The 21,897-nt window shown below is 52.2% G+C and overlaps 4 protein-coding genes across 4 annotated transcripts; 2 read left to right on the top strand and 2 right to left on the bottom strand.

Annotated features, from left to right (window-relative positions):
- Positions 1-2,886: 2,886 nt before the first annotated feature.
- Positions 2,887-3,456, bottom strand: BZA05DRAFT_318976 (uncharacterized protein; the record flags this gene model as incomplete). Its single annotated transcript, XM_051480418.1, has 2 exons — positions 2,887-3,013; positions 3,077-3,456. Coding segments are annotated over 2 exons (507 nt in total), but the record flags the coding sequence as incomplete, so codon positions are not given.
- Positions 3,457-3,538: 82 nt separating this feature from the next.
- Positions 3,539-5,616, bottom strand: BZA05DRAFT_213262 (uncharacterized protein). The gene is made up of 6 exons (XM_051479629.1): positions 4,580-5,616; positions 4,294-4,501; positions 4,117-4,227; positions 3,997-4,059; positions 3,759-3,925; positions 3,539-3,692 (listed from the first exon to the last, which is right to left on the bottom strand). The coding sequence occupies exons 1-5, from the start codon at positions 5,348-5,350 to the stop codon at positions 3,822-3,824; spliced, it is 1,257 nt and encodes a 418-aa protein (XP_051334759.1). The 5' UTR covers positions 5,351-5,616; the 3' UTR covers positions 3,539-3,692; positions 3,759-3,821.
- Positions 5,617-12,670: 7,054 nt separating this feature from the next.
- On the top strand, positions 12,671-14,303 carry BZA05DRAFT_344893 (uncharacterized protein; the record flags this gene model as incomplete). The annotated part of the gene is made up of 4 exons (XM_051481151.1): positions 12,671-12,951; positions 13,005-13,311; positions 13,365-13,721; positions 13,845-14,303. The coding sequence occupies 4 exons, from the start codon at positions 12,671-12,673 to the stop codon at positions 14,301-14,303; spliced, it is 1,404 nt and encodes a 467-aa protein (XP_051334758.1).
- A 2,067-nt stretch (positions 14,304-16,370) lies between these two features.
- On the top strand, positions 16,371-21,397 carry BZA05DRAFT_413128 (P-loop containing nucleoside triphosphate hydrolase protein). The gene is made up of 11 exons (XM_051485165.1): positions 16,371-16,739; positions 16,829-17,088; positions 17,150-17,300; positions 17,362-18,188; positions 18,246-18,590; positions 18,646-19,186; positions 19,238-19,574; positions 19,637-19,959; positions 20,013-20,144; positions 20,199-20,469; positions 20,670-21,397. The coding sequence occupies exons 1-11, from the start codon at positions 16,593-16,595 to the stop codon at positions 21,272-21,274; spliced, it is 3,939 nt and encodes a 1,312-aa protein (XP_051334757.1). The 5' UTR covers positions 16,371-16,592; the 3' UTR covers positions 21,275-21,397.
- The last annotated feature ends 500 nt before the right edge of the window (positions 21,398-21,897 follow it).

Raw genomic sequence — 21,897 nt, 5'->3', positions numbered from 1 at the left:
TATCGCTAGAATTCGCGATTCTCATCTATTTCTACTACCGTCCTCCGTGAAGTACACGATACCTCCAATAGGTACCTCCCACCCTCCTGATCACCCGAGGCGAAATACCTAGACACCGCCCCATTCGAAAGCCTTCTCCACGAAGCAAAGCAGATACGCATCCGATCCCCCGTCCCCCGCTCCGTTTCCCACCCGAGCCCTCTTCTGGTTGAGTGACGTCTTCCCGTTGCTCCACGTTGGCGGTCTCTATCCAACGCCCTCTTCCCCTGGGAGAACTGAAAGCCCCATCTCATGCACACCCTCCTTCCCACCCACCCACCGATCGTCAACACAAGTCACTCTGACCGCAATTTTCCTCGTCTTGCTGTGTTTCGGCGTCTCAACCGATACGGCTCTTTTGCGAGTATGAATGTAAGTTCCGGGGTATTTTCGTCGCTCGTGACTCGTGAGCATGCATGGAGGAACTCGCTACGAAGACGAAAGCAAGAGCGGTATATAAACTTGAATTGACCCGAACCGTACATTCGAAAAGGGAGCGAGTTTCGTGTCGATGAAAACACGGTATCATGGGGATTGCATCTAGTAGATGTGGGGTTGTGACTCGGGGTATATAGGAGGCGGGAATCGGAGAAGACAAGCGTATGTACAAACAAATACGAACTAGAGGGGGTTGGGCAGGGAGGATGAGTCCACCGATGAAGAGATCATGGGAGCCCGCGTAACTGCCCAGCCGAGCAGCTGCTGCATGGGCGTTACAATTGATTTTCCCGAAACGACGGGTACTAGTGGTGTCTTCGCGCGTTCTACGGGAGCCGACATGGGGGCTCCCCGGTCGGTAAGCAGCTTTATCACGGCGTGGTGGCCACCTCCCGACGCAAAGAACAGCGGTGTCTTCCCTTCCTTGTCCGTGGCCGAGATGTCAGCTCCCCTGTCCATCAGGAGTTGCGCGACCGCATCGTGTCCGTTCTTCACCGCGAGATGCAGTGGCGTTCTGCCGTGAAGCTTCTCGACGCTCGACACGTCGGCTCCCTTGTCGAGTAGCAGTCGCGCCACCCCGTCGTGCCCTGTCTCCGAGGCCAAGGCCAATGGTGTTACCTCCAACTTGTCGGTGGCCTGGACTTCGGCTCCACGGTCGATCAAAAGTCGTGCCACCTCCTCGTAACCGCCCTCGGAGGCGAGATGAAGCGGCGTCGACCCCGTCACATCGGCGGCGGAGACGTCGCCTTTCCGCTCGATCAGCAATCGAGCCACTGCCTCGTGCTCGTTCTCCAACGTGAGGTGCAATGGCGTCCTCCCGGAATAGTCTGTAGCCGACACGTCGGCATTGTGGTCGGCGAGCAGTCGCACCACGGCTTCGTGTCCGCGCCCCGAAGCAAGATGTAGCGGCGTACTTCCGTCCCGCGCCTCGGCGGCCGAGACCTCGGCGCCGTATTCGATCAGTAGCTGTGCCACCCTTTTGTGCCCGCTCTCAGCCGTAAGATGCAGCGGTGTCCGACCAAGGTTGTCAGCAGCCAGGACGTCGGCTCCCGCTTTGATCAGGAGTCGCGCTACTTCCTCGTGGCCCCACTCGGATGCGCCCTTCAGCGGTGTACTGCCGGAAACTTTGTCGATGGCGGAGACATCGGCTCCCCGATCGATCAGTAGCCGCGCCAAAGCCCCATGTCCGCTCTCCGAGGCGATATGGAGCGGTGTACTGCCGTAATGTGTATCGGCGGCGGATATTTCGGCTCCGTTGTCGATGAGTAGCTCCGCGACCGCCTGATGGCCACCCACCGACGCGAGATGCAGCGGTGTCCTCCCGTAGTGTGTTTCGGCGGCCGAGACGTTAGCGCCTCGCTCGATCAGCAGCCGCGCCATCGCCGTGTGTCCTCGCTGGGCAGCGATATGCAGTGGAGTTCTTCCCTGTTCGTCGGCGGTCGAGACGTCAGCGCCTCGCTCGATTAGCAGTCGTACCATCGCCCTGTGGCCTCTCTCGGCGGCGAGGTGCAACGGTATCTTCCCTATCTCGCCGGTGGCCGACACGTCGGCTCCTCTGTCAATTATCAGTTGTGCCACCGCTTCGTTTCCACTCTCCAAGGCGAGGTGTAACGGTGTCCTGCCGTGTTCGTCGGTGGCCGAGACGTCGGCACCTGTGTTGATGAGCAGCGGTGCCATAGCAAGGTCCCCGAACTCGCAGGCCCGGCAGAGTAATCGGTCTTGCTGGGTCGTCTCCACGGGCGGCTTGGCTTCGAATACGCTGGTAAACATCCTTCGCAGATTGAACACACAGGCCAACGCAAGCAGGTCGTACTTCTCCGCCCGCAGAGCACCGACTCTGCTCCAAAACGTGCCTGGTGGCGGATAGGGATCGACTTGAACGCACTGAACATGGTAATCGCGCCATCGGTTGTAGTGACTTCCGGTCCTGGCTGTGAAGGACTTGTATAGTGAGTTAAGAAACCGACATTTCTTTTCGTCTTGATATCCGGACATGTGCCACGGCCAAAACATTGTGGAGTACAGCAACAGGTGGCCCTTGTCATGACGTCGTCCTGCGGTAACCGAGAGGGTTTCGTAACCACCCCAAGAGCCAGGCGCGCACAGCAATGAAAGGCACACTTTCGCGATTTCCGTATGGGAGTTGGACAAGTGCTTCGCCAAGTATTGGGAAACGGACAGGTGCGCAAAACGGAAAACGTCCAGTTTCTCGTCGAACACGATCAAGTTGTGGCAAATCTTAAGTAACATGTCGCGCCCCACTGCGGCTTCACGGGAAAACTCGTACGATTTGCCAACGTTGACCGTGATCGCATCCAGGAGTACTTTCGAGCTTAACGGTTCGTAGGAGAATTGGATCCATCGAAATGCGTTCAGTGCAAGACGAGAGGCGCTGCCTTCCTGGTTGCAGATGCGTTCGTAGATTTCGTCGTAGGCTTTGTCCAGTGTTCGTGGCAGCATCCTCAGGTTCCTCCTTACATCCTCCTCGGTGGACATGGCGCAGAGAAACGTGATCTGAAGAGCCGCTAGTTGGAACCTGACATTTGTCTGTCAGCATATTTTTTTCGTCCCCCCACGCTCGGAGTCACTGCAAACTTACATTCCCTTGCATCGGTGGCGGAGGATATTGCATATCTCGGCCTTGAGCTCACCACCAGCATTGCCGAGAAGCAGCTGCTTGTCATCGATGGCACTCTGGACCTTCTCCTCCACAAACCGGGTAATGTCTCTGACACTATCACTAGGTTGTAACTCGATCATGGTAACCTTATGGAACAGCAGGGGAATGTCTGGATCCATTCGACTGGTCGCGAAGATCTTGAGAGGGTTCTTTGCGGTCCGCATGATGTTCGCTAGGGACTTGAGTAGGATTACGCGAGTCTCCGGCGCGACTTCATCCAAGCCATCGATGCAAATCGTCGTCTGCGGGTATATATCCGTGAGCTGAACGAGAAGTGACTGGCTCTCCTCGAGGCTCAGCGGCGCAGACTTCTGCCCCCTATTTTGTCGATTGTTGTAGATATCGACGACCGGCTGCAACAGCTCTTCGGCGCTGATCTGCGCGAGCTGCTGAATGAGTGCGTGCAGAATATTCTCGGGATCTTGACGCTTTTCCGAGGTTTGGTCGCAGTAGAAGTACGCCAGCTTTCCCGGTGTCCATTTTTCATGGAAAGTATCGATGAATCTCGAGGCGACGTATGATTTGCCGGCTCCAGCTGGATGTTAAACACCACCGGTTAGAAAAGGATTTCGACTCTCGCGATGGAATAAGGGAAGCTTACGAGTTCCTCGCAGCAATAACAGATGCGAAAAGTTTGAAGACGTCCATTCGCGGTATTCGTCCTTTAGGAACAGCCACTCGCATGTTTTTTGTAGTCGGCTCTCGCTGATGCGCTTGTGATGGGCCGTGTACGGAATGTCAGATATCCATTCCAGAATGTCGGCCCTCCTGGAGGCTAAGTAGTTCAACGTGAGTAGATGCCACCGGCAATTTGGAAGTTGTGAAAACTCTGTGCATACCTTCTAGCCCTCGCTGTATGCTATCTAAAGACCTTGTAAACTGATTATATCTAGATAGTGTATCTAGATATCGTCAACATTCTTTCCCGCGGTATTTCCGACCAAGACTCGAGTCAATACCTTGCGTTCCGGCAGCATCAGCATTGAGTGCAACCGCGTGGTTCAGGTCCTCGACAGTCTTAAAGTAATCCGCAATCTGGTCCGTTGAGAATATAGCCTTGAAGTGGCCATCTGGGAAACAGTTAGGCAAAGGGGGTGACACAGTTAATTTCCACGTGATAGGGGTTAGAAACGCACCATTCGATCTCTTTATGGCGTTGGTAAGGAATACCAATATTTCCGTGTAGAGCTGGAACATTGAATTTTCCAGGTTTCGCGAGGCCGCTGTTGCTTCGTTGGAATCGAGGTGGACGTGTTCGTACACGGCACAGCGATCCATGATGCCGGCGGTCTTCTCTATCCCAATCAATATCGCATCCAATGCCTGCCGCCTTTCCAAACAGGCCTATGCTCATCATCATCGTCAGCCATGACGGACCACGATATCTCGGAACGATCAGGGAATGGAGGGAGTTTTTTTAACCTGCAGCAAGAATCGAAATCCGGCCCATGGCAAGGCAGCGTGTACGGGGTCATATTGGGCGATGATGGTGCCGATATTCTTGAACCTGTCGGCCCATTGGAGGATTCGCATACCGATTTCTTTCATGTGGATTGTCTTTCCCATGAACGAAATATTCCATTCCTTTTCGTTGCGGCTCTTCACGATTTCCGCGATTACGGTTCGCACGTCGGTCGCGATCTGGCGGTTGTTCGTCGCGATGCTGACACTTGTGAGCAAGCGCTGCTGCTTCGGAGTCAGCCCCCCCATGGCCCTGCCCCATAGTGACTGGTCTTCGGTCTCGATGACTGCCGGCGCGACGGGCTGTTGTCCGTTCCCCGCCTGGGCTCGTGTATCGCCTCCGGTCGCCGCAGTTTTCGGCCGTTGCCGATTCGATTCGCGGGGCACACCGCGGTCGGCACTCCTACGCCGATCCTTCCAGGCGCGTTTTCTGGACCGGTAAGGTGTTGCCGGAGGAGGTCCGACAGGCGGTGTCGCTGGTTGCCGGGGAGACCGTGGTGTTTGCCTCTGGTAAGGAGGCGGCGCCGATACCCTTGGGCTGCCGGCTGAAGATTTTGCCTTTGGGCTGCCGGGCTGTTTCACCCTTGGACTCCCGGCCGCGTTATCGCTGGTTGAGTAGGCGGCATCTGTCGACCGTGCACGCTCCCGTCGCCTGCGACTAATCGGTGCTGGTTGACTGGCCTCCCGCTCGCTTTTTCCGATACCAAAGCAGCCGAATAATCGTTTTAGCATCCCGTCGTTTTTCCAAGGAACGGACCTTGGCAGTACAGTGCGTGTATTTCTCCGGAGGTAGCTTGTTAGGCTTGGTGTTCGATTGAGCCGTTGGTACCGGGGGTGCGACGAAAGGCGGCCGAAAAACGGATTCGGATGCCAGGAGTTTGTGGTGAGGCTGGGACGGATATGTATATTTGTAGACCACGTATTCCGTGAGCCATAGGATACGATTGCGACGCTGACAGCGTCGGATGCGATTCGCGCCACATGGGATTGTAGAAGCACAGTGCTGCAGCTTAAACTACAGCTTAAACTACTACAGCTTCCGGTAGCGATCATGAAGAGAGGACACATAGGTGTGGGGCGGGCGCCAATTGGAACGCGGAAAACCAGTCATACTTTCCGAATTCGCTGGAATTCCTCGGCAAACGCACGAACGCCGACAGCGCACAACGCAAACCTTGCGGATTGTGGCAGCTTACTACTCGCAGTGCGAACGAGACAGCAGCCACCGTTTACGGCGCCAATCAGCCACCGCGGAATCGGATGAACTGGCGGCGGTCTGTCGGCAATGCCAATCGACCGCCTCCCACCCACCCGTCCTCTCCCCCCACCCCACATGAAAAATAATTTCTGTTGCTGCGCCCAACGGTGCTGGATCCGCCCGACTGTTGGAGATTGGAGGCATAGCGATATGGAGGCGGAGTAGCGTAGGAGAGTGGAGAAACCCTCTGAACTGTGCGTTCAGGGAACGATCAACGCCGCCCACGATCCCCGTTTCCCCCGCTCCCAGTAAATCCCTTCAAGTATCCTTCATGTTCGCGTCCGTGTTCGATGATCCGATTGGGGGATGGGAGGCTGGTAGGAGAAACGTTACTATCATTTCTCACTCCGATATGTCAAACATTGTCGAAGTCTCTTGGTATGTGCTAGTACTATGGATGCCGTTTCCGCTGACTGCCATGATCTGATAAGGTCGCATGCCATGATGAGTAGAGCAAAGAAAGACGGATGCCGTTCCGGAAGCACACTGTGAGAGTATGTAACTCGGAGAAAGCGGGAATCTGTATCTACGCATGTACGTTGAACGGTTTGAAGCGTATTTTCTTTCCTGCATGATTCGATTATTTGGCTTCGAGTCCGGCGTCCGCTTTGTCTTGATAACCAAAAGAAGTTCTCGGCTTAGTCCCCGACTACCTACTATATAGATCTAGATTGGAGTAGAGTATTTTTTTCTGTGCGAGCGATATATGTAGATCTAGGTAGATTGGAGTAGAGTATGTACATAGGTACCTTGTGCCTACCCACTCTACGGCGAACTTTTGCCTGATACGGTATCTACTCTGGTAGGCATGGAGTCTTCGCGAATTCAGTCAATTCTTTGGCCTAACCTAAGGCTTTTCCCCAAACAGTAGTTTCGCAGCAAAACTTCTCACCGGTTCACGCAAAGATTGGTTCGGAGTCTCAGAAACCCATCGCGCCCATTGAAACTTCGAAAACGTTATGCCCACAGGCCAGTGGCACCACGAGTACCTATTTCTGTCCGCTTCCTGCTCCAGCCTCCGAGAAGCACTCCCGGTTCCGTTGGGTCTCTCGACGAAGACCGGCACCATGTGGGCTCCACACTTCCCATTGCCCAAGGCCGTGACAAGAACAAAAATATAATGATGGGTAAAAGTTGTATGTATTAACTTCCAATTGGACCCGAGTAGCGACCAAGGGAGAGTAGGTGGAATACTCTACGTTGGTGTTGCCTGGCGTCGTGCAGTGAGTCAGTGACTGCAGCCGCATGCCCACTGAAGGGCCAACAACAGGCCGCAGTATCATCTCCGCACTCCCTACATATGTAGTTACCGTAGTAGTAGAAAACGCATAGAAGTAGTAGCCGGAGAGCGGGAAAGGAAATCAGACAAATCAGACGCGAGATCATAGTGTCGCAGATCCGATCTGTGGCTATAACCGACGCGATATGTATATTGAGGTTCCCCCCCACACCCCGCCCCCGCCCCCGCCCCACCTGTACATACCAGGTAGGTAGCTACATATAACGATGGAATTTATTTCCGCCCAGATGGACGGCAAGCTTGAAGCCAGAAGTGCCAGCCCTATGTACTACCTCCACATCTGTGGGCTGGACAAGAGATTATTAATTTTATCCACCATGTAATCTCGTACTAGAGCCTCCTCGTGGCAGGCAGGCATGAAGGATGCGGAGTTTGTCTATAACTAGTAGCGCGACGACATTCCCGAGGACATCATATCCAAATCTTATCTTCGCTTGAACCGAAAATCGTGATGAAAAACTATCTACTGATCTGCGCGGGGAAAGGGATCATTCATGTCCAGGAAAAAGGCTAGGTACGTGTCCGGATACTAAATGGCTGGCTGCCACGAGTACTCTAGAAGAACAGTAAGTATGTATGTACTCTATTAGAGGCGGAAGAATCTGTGATATCCTCGCCCGGATAAGAGCAATCGGCTCGAGAATCCCCAGGTCCTACATATGTTACATGTACATACTCCGCATGGTCGATGTTTAACATGCATTAGTTAGTGGTCATGGCGAAGTCGCCGTGCCGTAGATATGTCGAGTATAAAGAATCAACACACATGAACCACCACAACGCGACTAAACTGTTCAAGGAGTTATACGGCTGAGTCACTACGTATTGGCGCTGCCGCATGCCGGACATCATCGAGTGTTTGCCGGACCACGGGATACCTTTCCCCATACGTCCATGCCGGTATGTACTCTACATCTACATACGTACTCTAGGGTTGTCTCAGATTCTATCACGCTGTACTTTCCATATCCAACGGCAATGTTCCGAGCCCCCCACGTCATGGCGGCGGAAGAGTGGAGTGCCGGTGCACTTGCCTTGCCTTGCGTTACATTTTCTCAATGATTAGTGGTATGTGCTCAAGAGAGAGTACATAATGATACCAGTATCACGATACCCGTATACTCACCTAGAGTAAGTACTATTCGTATCATAAGTATGCCGTGAGCGCAGAGGTGCAACTACTAGAGTAGTATCCACCCCAAATAAAATAAAAAGACAGTAAGAGCCGCAATGGACAGAATCATTGGCAACGCATCTTCCTATCCTATCCTTCCTTGGGCTGTTAGATACGTGTAGGTAGTCTAGTGTATTCCTAGTGTCTGCTGATTTTTGAGCAAACAAGAAATCATTTTTTTTCCTTTTCTTGTTTTATTGGTATTTCGCCTATCCACCGGTATTTGGACTAGAATTCCTCAGTGTTGCTATGCCGCCGCTACCCAGCGCTCCCCGTTGGGTACTTTGCCGTCTCATCGCATAGGTATCCTCATACGTATTCTCCCAAGTTGGCAGCGACAGACACTGGCTTTTGTCACGATGCGATCCGAGGTGCCTTGGCTGCTGCTGGTAGCAGCCGTCACTCGCAATCCCCAATTTTTATTTTGGTTTAATCCTCCTTGCATTCGACCTTACTACTAGATCATGAAAGTTACATATCCGAGCCTTGTTCACCACCGTCTCCGGCCGCTGTTGGCCATGCGCACGACGTTGTCACATAGGCTCACCTTTGCCCTCCGCGAATCAGCCCTTGTCTGTGCGGATCACACCGAGGAAAGGGCATGTGAATGATGGACGACAAAAGAAGAGGAACGTCCTTAGTTCGGCACTAATTTTTCGTCGGTTCTGCACTCAAATCAGCGTTTCGCTGTCCGAGCATGTAGAGTACGCAACGTCGAGTCGAGTCGAGCATGAATTTATCGTTGTTTCGAGCGAGTGAGATTTTGAGTGAGATTTCGAGTGAGATATTATGATTGCTTCGGCACAGATTTCATCGTCGATTTTGGGATGCTCCCCTCAGCCCTGCTGCTCTCGGACAACCTCCTAACTACCTCACGCCCATGCTGGGTATTCAATAACTTTGGTTCCGGCTAACTAGCATGTAACCTCCACGACGTCCACTAACTCTCGCTGCTATACTTGCGGAAAATAGGTTGCACGATCACGGATCGAGAGCGTGGAGAACGACGCCGTTGATGCTACGGGAGTAGGTCACGTACATTGAAGAAGACATAGGTAGTCGAGCAGCTGCTGCTGCTCGTTGATCTCCCCTACTCTACTATAGACTGCGTTCGGCAGCCGATATAACAATCCCCCAGTGTTCCGACCAGCATCTTTATTCCCTTATCGGCGCCCACCTCATTCATGGGGCGTCGGCGCTGTCAATCTCTTTGCCCGCGCCAGCTAGGTTATCAAGAGCATCTGACTGTCCAATTTCCGCGACTCCCCCGAATTCATCACGACTCATGAAATATCAATCGACCCAGCACATCAAGGAAAATTTGTACTACAGCACCGAATTCATCATCATCAGTGTCATCTCGATCCAGAATCCGGTTATCCGTGTTAGCCGGCCTTGGTTCCGTCGGTTCTTTAGTAGGAATGGTGCGGCTTTTGCTCTAATGCTACCATCGGGCCCGAGGACGGGTTTGGATGGTCCGTATGTCCCCACCCCGCTTTGGTCGGCCCGCTCGAGCAAGCGTATCGAACCCGGTGAGTTGATTCTCTATGTAGAAGACTAGCCCCCACTACCCTCAAGACCACAATTCTTGCAATACATCGCCGGCATGGTTAAAGTCCATTTGTCGACTCCTAAATCCACCCTGTGTTCCCGGCTGTGTTGTATTGTCGCGGGAACAAACGATAGCTGCTATCGATGGCGCTGTGGGGAATATGGGGTGACTGGAGGGAGCATGGGGAAGTATCCAAACGGAATGCAGTGATTGTCCCCTAGGCCGGGAAGTTGTGGGCATAAGATATGGGATGCGCTGAGCTGAGAGGCGTACAACGCTGACTATGCGACTGTCCCTGCGAAATGAGCCCAGCTTACAATCAGAAACACGCGGCCGGTTATGCTCCCACTGAATGCCCTCGGATTTCCGATCTGGTCCTGGGAGGGAATGGAATGAGTGCTCGAAGTGGTGAAGAATCTTATTGAGAGTCGAGGGGGAAAGGATGGCTTACCCTCTCACAGATGCAGCAGTTGATCACCGACAATGGTTGTAGCAATAGTAGGTATTGGAGCAACCTGCGTATGGATATAGTCGACCTGTCGAGTTCCTTTCGAATCGCCTCTCAGTCGCCTAGATGAGAGGGGGGTGGGGCAAATGGAATGCGAAACGTTGCGGTATCGGAAGTGGCGGAATCATCCTGCGATCGGATGCGAGAGCCATCGCGAGCCGCGGAACATGGATGAACCGCACCAGACTGACACCCTCACCCAGACGCGTTGAAGTAGTTGCATTCTGGCGTAGTCGCCATTTGACCCGTTCCGCCGTTTGTGTCGAGAAGGATCGTGGGGGAGTTGTATCGCATGGTGTTTCCGGGCCGATGAAGGGTAGTGAGCTCGTCAGGGTCTGTCGAGTGTCGACGTCTTGCGTATGGACTGGTTCGCGCGAGACAGGTAGGTAGGTGTACCTGGTTACGTGGTGTCTGTTGCCAAAGGGAATCGACCTGGCGTAGAATGCAGATGAGCGGCGATTAACTCCACTCGTTCCGACGATGCTGGTTCGATGAGACAGTTGTTCATGAGGAATCGACACGTGGGTAGTAGCCTTGATGAGTGAAGGTGGTGGGGAGTGAACGTGGCGGGGAGCGTTATCGTGATGGGGCTCTGCGGCGTGAAGCGAAGCGCGACTGATCGTCGAACGTTCGTTTCGCCAAGATGGTCGCGACTCGCCAGCGGTCATCAACCCAGTTTAGCGGATGGTCCGTTTTTGTCGAACAGACCCAGGTACTCTACATAACTGAGTATCTACACAAGGTCCGTTTCCAATCAAAACACCGAAGTGCCTGACCCGGTAACTAGGGGTTTCTCTTCTCCCCACTATCTGCCAGTGTATAGTGCTGCAGGGGCAAATACCGTTGTGGTGGACATTTTTTTATGTATGTCATTTCATCACTTTTCTGTATCTATCCGACTGTATCCGGTCATGACGGTTTGAGTCATGTATTCTCATTTCCCCACCGAACACCTAAGTGCCCGGCCCGACAGGGTTTCTCATCTCGCCCTTATCAGCCGGTGTAAACGCAAAAGACACCCCAGAAAGTAAGCCGGAAGCAAATCAGTCATTCCCTTCCCAATCCCCTCGTCTTTTTCCTCGCCGTCCTCGTTAGGTAGTTCCTGCCGCCTCTTGTGCACCTCAGGAAATCCAACATAGCCAAGCTGCACTTTTCTTCAATGAAGAGGGCGGATGTTTAGATCTGTCCTTCCGGCTTCCGGGTTTATCATTTTCCGCCGGACCTGTATCCACAGGATCTCTGGCTGGGACTTCAACTTCCTGCAGCTGAATACCGGTAGCTGCTCGCGAACTGCTTGATTCCGCAGTCGCACCACAACAGGTGGTGTTAGCGCGCTTGCCGATCTTCTTGAGGCACGGACCGATTGCCTTGTGCTCCACTCTGAACCGGTACATAGAAGCGCGAGGGTACCGCTCTGCATAGTATATAGCTTTCGCTGGCATTGCATTTAGCCACAGCTTCTTCCTTGTTCGGTTCGCGCGGCGTGATGCTTGCGCAGGCGCGATTCCATCCATGGGGAAAGACAAGCCTCATTTCACTTCCGTTCAGAGATACCTCAATTCAGATGGACCAAAGATATGCTGCTAAACCTGTATGAAGGGAATCACTCCTGTCGCACAGGGAATCGCCCAGGGTTCGACTACCTATGTTCCGTCAGCGATTGACAGCTTATGATTCATCATTCATGGTTGACTATAAGGGCGACAAGAGGTGACGATCCGATATGTGGAGTAAATCCTTCCTTCGGGGTGTTTCGGCTGCGCACTATGCAAGACATGTCAGCGCCAATCACTCGCCTATCCTATCGGCGAGTCCCGACCAGCCGTTGATGGCAGTTTCCTAAATCTGTCGTTGACCCGGCCCACAAAACGCCTTACCAAGCGGCACGGTATGTTACAAGGATTCAAGCCTCGGAAGGGGATGGTGAGGTTTTCAATAGGTAGGGGAATATTTTATGCATAGTAGGCGGGTAAACGGTAGTCGTGCCATCGTCACTACACCTCGGTATTGGACGTTTGACGTGTATCTTGGCGGTTAATATAGTAAAATTCAAAGTACAGGTACCCTTGCCTTATTCGGTTTCTTCGTCGACGGTGAGCTTTTTAACCTCTTCCTTCCCCGAGACGAGCGTGGCTGGAAGATTTTTCATTCTTTTGGCGGTCCTGGAGGATACACATTCGTTCAGACAACTCGCATCCCGAAATCTAATATGCACCATAATACTAATACATTGCCATATATTCAGCAAGGAGCAGCAATCATGCAATTCAGGCAAGTCACGATTTCGGCGGCCCTGGTTGCACTATCGTGGACGGCGCTGTCCTCGGCTCACCAACACGGTCCGCGGCTCGGAGTGCGGTCCGGTGCAGGTATCGATCTAAACAGTTTAAACGGCCGCCAGACAGTTGTATATACCACGGATGGAACTTGCGGCAACGACTATGCGGGTGCCGGGAAAGGAATGCACTGTCCAAAAGAAGGGGGAAACCTCTGCTGCAGTTATAAAGGTTACTGTGGCGACAAAGATGAACATTGTGGTATGTAACTAGATCTCTCTGTTTGAGCAACAGGCTGATCCCGTTACTAGTGGACAGATGTCAACCAGCATTCGGAAAATGCCACGAAGGAGACTCCACAACTGCACGAGTGACTGTGTGTGGTCCAACACATAACAATGCGAAGTGTATCAACGGCGAGTGCTGCTCGTCGGTTGGATATTGCGGTACAACTACCGCCCATTGCAAGAGCCCTGACTGCTTGATCAATTTTGGAACATGCGATGCTTCACAAACTCCAGACGGTGAGAATACCGCTTCGGTCGATCGGTCGCCAATCGGGAATGTATCCTACACCACGGATATCCACAGCTGTACCAGGGCAGGTAATGTTGCTCTGACCTTCGTACGTATCGTTTATACTATCCTGTTCTATTTCTTTGCTTATCCTTGACCCAGGACGACGGTCCGTACAAATACACTCCCGAAATCCTCGATCTTCTGACGGAATACGACATGAAGGCGACATTCTTTGTGACCGGCGTCAACCTCGGCAAGGGAGCCATTGATGATCCGACATACGGTTGGGACACTATGATCAAGCGCATGATCGCCGACGGACACCAAATCGCTTCCCACACCTGGTCACATGCTGATCTCACCAAGATCACGAAGGAACAAAGAAAGGATGAGATTATCAAGCTCGAGATGGCACTTCGCAACATCTTGGGCGACGGCTACATCCCCACGTATATGCGTCCTCCATACTCTTCCTGCACTGAAGAATGCAGATCCGATCTGAACGATCTGGGCTACGTATGGAGTCCTCCCTCATTCCCGTCGTTCCTGTTCCCGTGTCTCTGGTTTTCGCCGTCATTCATCTCCCTTCCGTCATTGCTCCGCTCGCTCCTCCTGCCCTGCTGACCGATCCCCCCCCAGCACATAACTTATTTTGACCTCGACACCGACGACTACAATCGAGGGACGCTCGAAACGATCTCCGGTTCGAAGCTGATCTTTACCAACAAAGTATCTACCGTGGACCCAGCAAACTCCAAGTTCCTCGTCATCGCCCACGACATCCAAGAGATGACAGTGACGCAGTTGACGAAGCACATGCTGCAGACCATCAAGGATGCCGGGTTCAAGGGCGTGACCGTGGGTCAGTGTCTCGACGATCCCGAAGAGAACTGGTATCGGAGCGGTGGAGGGGACGCAGTAACGAATTATACCGCAGAGGCGTCGGCTAGTGCGGGGAGCGAGAAGAGTGTTAACACGGCGGCGGCGTCGGCGAAGGGATCAGCGAAGGGATCGGGATCGGCTGTCACAGTTAGTGCAGTAGGATTCACCATGTCGGTGGGTATGGCTCTTGGTTTGGGCTTCTGGGCAGTGATTTAGACTGGGCCTGGGGGTTTGTGCTATCGTAATGACGGGGATGAGTTCATGTGGGGTTGACTTGCGTTTAGGTTAATAATAAGATGAAAGGAGGAGGCAACCGGAAACTCAATGTTTATGTAAGATGATTACGGTTTCGAAACTCAAGCTGTACATATCAATGTACTTTCGTGTCAGATAGTTGAGCCGCTTGCAGCGACGGTTCTGGACTCCGTACCTGCAGCCTACAGGTCTGACCAGCATTTTCATCTTCCAAGAGTCCACGAGAAGTAGACACAAAATTTTCCGTATGTGCTATTGCGCCGATGGATAATGATATGTAGCAACTTGTCGAGCGATGCGGATAATGACGATTGGAATCTAAGGCGTTGGACCGGAGTAGGACGGTTGAGGATATGAAATATAAGATTGTGCGGTGGGTAGATCGTAATGACGGATACACGGCAGATTGCTTACTTCCTCTGATTTAAAGTCTGCTCTATCTGTTTGATTCAGTCTATATAAGCCTATGACGACACCTAAAATATGCTCGACCTAATCCACAAACCGACGTAGCAGACATACCGAGTGATTTCCTATGGTTATCACCAAATGTCACAGTCCAAACTCCAAGCTACAAGCTCCAAGCCCGGTACATTATATTAGGTAGATCGGTCTATAACCATCCCTAGCCGCGTAATCTTGGAAGATTCCAAGGCGTTGATTCCCAAGCCCTCAATAAACAATTGAAGATCACGACATCATTCCTCACCCAAGCAGCTCACGAATTGGTTGTCGACGTATTTATCGGGCCAGACGAAGTCGTAGTTTAAAACAGCCCGCTACGTACACACGACCGAGAGTAGATCAAAGTTTTCCCTTGTGGCCCTACGGCAAAGGACCTAGTTGAGGAGATGCATATTGTGTGACGGGTCGGCGACGGCTCCGATACCTTCTATTACTAAATACTCGACACAATGCGCATTTCACACAACTCCCAAACTTTCACTCTCTTCTCCCGATTCTCATTTTCGAAAGACCGGTTCTCAAAATACTACTTTCTCACAGAGTGCAGAAGTAATAACAGTTACGGAAGGGTATCAAGATGCGAAAATCGAGAAGCACCTCTGGGCCACGAAGTTTGAGCTTTCCATTCGGAACCTTTTAGTAACTGCAATGTAGTTACCGTGGTAGCGCCACTTCTTTTAGGGCGGCAGAGTGGGTCAATACTATAAGAGGATTGTACAATACCTTTCTCCTTCTTGTCACACACAGTCCTCTGAAATATGTACCAGGTTGGGCTGAAACTCAACCCCAGCCTCATCGCAGCCTCATCGCAGCCTTTATCTTAACCGCAGCCTTGACCTCCCAACCGCCGGCCCGCAGCCCACTCAGTTTTCAGTCATCTCCCACCTTTAGGGATTTACCATAGCTCGATCATGGCAATGTAGAGTACTATGTGGATGTACAAGGGTGAAAGGGCAAGTGGTAACCACCTCCATTTCGCTACCAGTGTCAAGCCCATGGTCTCCACACAGAATCTCACTATATCTCACTCATTTTGCTGTAGCCGGCGAGTATATGACCTTATTAGGACCAGTCGCCCGTACAACTGTAATGGAGGTGGTCACGACGTAAGGCTTCCTGGTTGCACACGTATCGGTATTTCTAGACGGTTTTTTGTTTTTCCTCAATCATTGATTGCATGCGACCTACCTAGCTGGATCATGGAAATCTACACACACTCCATTTCTATGTCCACTGTCCAACTGAACTTTTGTTAGGCCAGCCGCCGTGGCTTCTCTTGCCCTTCGCCCTGGTATGTCCCATCTATATATGTAGAGCGCATGTATTTCCAGCCAGCAACCCTACGGTGTTCTAACCTCGAGCACCGCCGAGCGGCATCGGATGAAGCAACATCCGGTCGCTCATTGAATGTTCCCTTGTTTTCTTGGTCATTTCTCAACTATTCGTTCTCACTCGTGTTCGTTCTCGTATTGCGCCGATGGATCGCTGCCTCGCTTAGCGTCGATGGCATGTCACCATGGCCACCCACAACCGCCGGAACCTTGAAGATCCGTGCTTGGCATCGTTCTACTCTCTGTCGATATTCATATATCAAGATACATATTTACTTAATTAAGAGGCAGCGAATTCCCATTGTCGAAACGACGGACTTCATCGGAGAGGCGGTCCATTCATGTCTATCAGCTATACACTTTCACCCTTCAGCAAAACCCTCCCCGAAAGCCCAACCCTTTAGCGCGCGACCAGCATCATCTTCTCGGCTGCGCAGCGCGAAATATTCTTCTCATGGCGGGATCCTACAGCGAGAAGCAGGGGATTGCCGACGCTCCCGCTGCACGCCCGGAGAGTACTACCAGGACAGAAGTGGATAAGGCCGAGGTCGCGGTGCCGATACCGGAACAGGCGGAGGATATCGATGCTCAGCTAGCGCATGTATGTAATATTTCCCCGCCTCACCTACTATACCCATGCCCATGCCCGGGCAAGCGCGGCATCACTAAGATATAGTTCTCCGCACTTAGCTACCAGAACACGAGCGGGAGATCTTGCAGCGTCAGATCGAGTTTAAAGAGCCCGCTATTTCGTACTTCACACTATTCCGATATGCTACTCCACGAGACCTGTTAGTCATGGCGGTTGGCGGCATCGGCGCGGTGGGCTCGGGGGCGATGATGCCGGTCATGACGATAATCTTCGGTGACTTGACGGGGAGCTTTGGGAAACTTGGTTCGGGAGAATCGGACACGGGAGCTTTTATGGATGAGGTGGAAGACTACACCATGTAAGACTGCCCCAACTCTCTGGTGGGGTACATTGAGGTTGCGAAGCTAACACGGGGACAGCAAGTTTATATACCTTTTCGTAGGACTATTCTTCGGGTCCTACATCTCGAATATCTCATTTCAACATACCGGCGAGCGCCTCACCCAGAGGATCAGAGAGGAGTATCTATCGGCAATCTTGCGCCAAAATCAGGCGTTTTTCGACAAACTGGTACGTATAATCGACACAAGCATCACTAGTTGATCTCGGGGATGTGCTAACGAAGAACAAGGGTGCGGGTGAAATCACCGTCAAGATCACATCGGATACGAATCAAGTTCAAAATGCGGTTTCGGAAAAGGTAGGGATCACCATGATGGCTTTGTCGATGTTCCTAGCCGCTTTCGTGATCGGATTCGTCAAAGCGTGGAAGTTCACCTTCATCTTGATCTCGACGGTAGTGGCGATGACGTTGGTCATGGGGATCGGTTCCACACTATTCTTGCGATTCTACGCAAAGTCACTCTCGGCCAACGGCGTAGGAGGAACGGTAGCGGAGGAGGTTCTGTCCTCGGTTCGCAATGCTGTTGCCTTCGGTACCGAAGAGAAGCTGGCAAGGAATTTTGATGTTCACCTCGCTATCGCCGAAGTTTGGGGCATGAAAACGAAAGTCTCTCTGGGCCTGACCATCGGCGCTATCATGTCCGTCAACTTCCTGAACTTCGGATTGGCTTTTTGGCAGGGAGGAGAGTTCATCTTGCGGGGGGAGGAGGATGTCTCCTCCATCCTCACGACTCTGCTCGCGATCATGCTAGGAGCTTTCGCTCTCGCTGGTGTGGCCCCGAACGTGAACTTCTTCCAGTCCGGTACCGCTGCGGCAAAGATGATATTTGCGACGATCGACCGCGTGTCTCCCTTGGATCCAACGGCCGAGGAAGGACAGAAGTTGGACAATGTCAATGGCAATATCGAGCTCAGGAACGTCAAGTTCATCTATCCCTCCCGACCTGCTGCACTGATCTTGCCGAATATGGACCTCATAATTCCTGCTGGCAAAACCACGGCGTTGGTTGGATCCTCTGGTTCTGGAAAATCAACCGTCGTTGGCCTCGTCGAAAGGTGTGGTTACTTTCGTGCCAATATACAGTGTGCATTCTAACGGGGGCTTATCTCTAGATTCTACGATCCTGTGGGTGGCGATGTGTTCCTCGATGGCCATAACCTCAAAGACCTCAACCTACGATGGCTGCGTCAACAAATATCACTCGTCCAACAGGAGCCGGTGTTGTTTTCGTGTACTATTTTTGAGAACGTGTGCCATGGACTCATAGGCACACCACAAGAGACCGCACTGGAAGAGGTTCGGCGCAAGCTCGTAATTAACGCCTGTCAGATGTCGAATGCCGATGGCTTCATCAACCAGCTACCCGAAGGATATGACACCAACGTGGGTCAGCGCGGTTTCCTCCTTTCCGGAGGCCAGAAGCAGCGAATTGCCATCGCTCGTGCCATAGTTTCCGAGTATAAACCTCCCCAGCTCTTTTTAAAGCGAGCATTCCGCTGACACCGTATGCAGTCCCAAGATCTTGCTCCTCGACGAGGCCACATCTGCGCTCGACACCCGGAGTGAGGGAATCGTACAACAGGCCCTCGACCGAGCTGCTGAATCACGGACCACCATTGTCATTGCGCATCGTCTTAGCACCATCCGTAATGCTCACAATATCGTTGTTATGTCCAAAGGTATCATTGTCGAACAGGGTACACACGGAGAACTTATGGCAAAGCGCGGCGAGTACTTTTCACTCGTGCGGGCCCAGCAGATCACCGCGAGCGACAAGACTTATGACACTGGATCCACGGAAGCCGAAGAGGATACTATTACGCCGGAAGAAGAAGGCGACCATAAGCCGGTGATACAAGAAGATGCTCTCCGCATCTTTCGCACCACCACGAAGCAGTCAGTTGCCTCCATCGCACTAAAGGATAAACCCACACACGAGGAGGAAACCTACTCCGCATGGACACTTTTCATGATGATCAACAAGCTAAATGCGCCGGAGAAATGGATGTTACTCTTGGGAGGATCGTTCGCGGTAATCATGGGCGGCGGACAGGTAAGCGCAGGAATTCCAAATATGAGAAAATCTATGTGCTAACATCGATAGCCTGTCAACGGAATCCTTTTTGCGAAATCGGTCGTTGCACTATCAAACCCGGATCGCAAGGCGCTCAAGGACGACGTCAGCTTTTGGGCGCTCATGTTCCTGATGCTGGGGCTCGTGCAGTTCGTTGCAACCTCTATATCTTCCACATGTCTCGGTGTCGCATCAGAGAAACTCGTTCGCCGTGTCCGAGATGTCAGCTTCCGCCATCTGCTCCGACAGGAGATGGCATACTTCGACGATGAATCACACAGCACTGGATCGCTGACCACGTTTCTTTCCACCGAAGCCATCGATATCGCAGGCCTTTCAGGAGTCACTGCAGCCACTATTATGTCTGGTATGTTTGCACCTCCTTCGCAGTGCCCGGTTACCTAGGTGCTCATAATTCCCTCCGTACAGCGATTGTTACACTTATCACGGCCATCGTCGTCTCCGTCACGCTCTTCTGGAAGATCGGTCTGGTGTGTACGGCTTGCATTCCAATCCTGGTAGCCGCCGGCTTCTTCCGATTGTTCTTGCTGCGCAGATATGAGCAGCAGAAACAAAAGACATATGAACGCTCGGCAGCTTATGCCTCCGAGGCTACAGCAGCCATCAAGACTGTAGCTTCCCTTACGAGAGATCGGGATGTTTGGGACCATTACCACGACCAGCTGGCTGCCCAGACTAAGAAGGGGTTGAGATCCAACCTCCAGACCGGTATTCTTTATGCTTTCTCCGAGGTCAGTTCCACTTCTCAATTGGCGAGAAGATTAATAGCTAACATCCAGCGAAGTCCATCGTCATTCTCATCGTCGCGTTGGGGTTCTGGTATGGAGCCAAGCTCATTTCCGAGGGATCCTTGAATTTCGAGAAATTCTTCATTGCGTTCATCACTGTCCTCTTCGGCGCCCAATCTGCGGGCCAGGTAATCTTGACCATCATTTTCTCACATGTACGCCCAGCTAATTCGTCGGCGAAGGTTTTCGCGTTTGCCTCCGATATTTCCAAGGCCCAGCGAGCCGCAACACAGGTCAAACGTCTACTAGATCGTAAGCCTGAGATCGACACCTGGTCTCAGGAGGGCGAAGCCTTGCTTTCCATGGAAGGAGACATCGAGTTCCGAGATGTCCACTTCCGTTACCCCACTCGTCCCCACGTCCCTGTACTTCGCGGTCTGAACTTCACGGTCAAGCCCGGCCAGTACGTGGCGCTCGTTGGGCCCTCGGGGTGTGGGAAATCCACAACGATCGGTAATCGCTTTCCCCCGTCTTCGCTGATTTTCTCTCCTTTTCTATCACATCTCCATTCGCTGCCTTCCATCGGGACCCAACGACAACCAGTCGCCGTTCAGATGCACATACCTTTCCTGCTTCGTTGCTTTAACTCACCACTCTGCCTCACTCTATTGCTCTCCCTACTCATCATTCCCTACTAATAACTCCGCCGGTAGGCCTCCTCGAACGATTCTACGACTCTCTCGCCGGACAAGTGTTAGTCGACGGAAAAGACATCACTAAGCTCCGGATTCAGGACTACCGCAAGCATCTAGCGCTTGTCTCGCAAGAACCCACACTATATCAAGGCACAATTCGAGAGAATGTGCTGTTAGGACTCGGCGGCTTTGAAGATGTCCCGGAAGAGGACATCATCAACGCGTGCAAAGCCGCCAACATCCACGATTTCATCATGTCCCTACCGGAAGGCTACAACACCGATGTGGGGAACAAGGGTGGCATGCTGAGTGGAGGACAGAAGCAGCGGGTTGCTATCGCACGCGCACTCATCCGGAATCCGCGAATCTTGCTGCTCGACGAGGCTACCTCCGCTCTCGACTCGGAGAGCGAGAAGGTCGTGCAGGATGCGTTGGATGTCGCGGCGAAGGGGAGGACGACGGTTGCTGTGGCGCATAGATTGAGTACGATTCAGAAAGCGGATATGATTTATGTATTTGAGAGCGGGAGGATCGTGGAGAGCGGGACGCATCAGGAGTTGTTGCACCTCAAGGGCAGGTACAGTGAGCTGGTGATGTTACAGGCGCTCGAGGAGGGGGCGTAGTATTCGACGGGATAGGTTCCTTTTCTTCGTTTCATTTTGGTATTCTATACTCTGCTCGGTAGTTAAATACGTAATCGGAAACTGGATCTGCACGGTGTGCTGGCGAATATACATACTATTGAGTACAAATTATCGTGATCCGAACAGATCAACTCGACCCATCCATTCCCCAAGCTCAATGAGCGTTCATCGACAGCGCCCATCGTTTACGTGGTTTTTAGCTATGTACCTACGCCATCAACTAGGTGGTCTCTTAGCACGTAGTTATCACCTCTTGAACGTTTGTGTTGTCTGCCACCATACATAAAGATCAGACCGGAACGGTATATTGGGATAGAGATGGTAGATAAGATCATAGCGATCGATAAGATAAAATAAAGTAGGATGCTAGCCAAATTAGCCGGAGAAGCCGGATCGGGTGGTTGCGAACGGAGAAGGAACGACGCTACGCGTCTTTGGGTCTGTAGCAGCTGAGCAGGTTATATAAAGTGGAACTCCGAAGTTGAACAGAACCTCAACTTCTCCATCATGCTTCACTTCATCGTCCCCTTTGCCAGACCACGTCACCACCGCATCCTTTAGAAGCAACATCACCGCAACTCCTTCAACCCTACACAATCTAT

This window comes from Tricharina praecox (assembly GCF_024521635.1).
Source record: "Tricharina praecox strain CBS 144465 chromosome Unknown BZA05scaffold_49, whole genome shotgun sequence".
NCBI lineage: Eukaryota > Fungi > Ascomycota > Pezizomycetes > Pezizales > Pyronemataceae > Tricharina > Tricharina praecox.
This window is presented reverse-complemented; position numbering and strand designations above follow the sequence as displayed.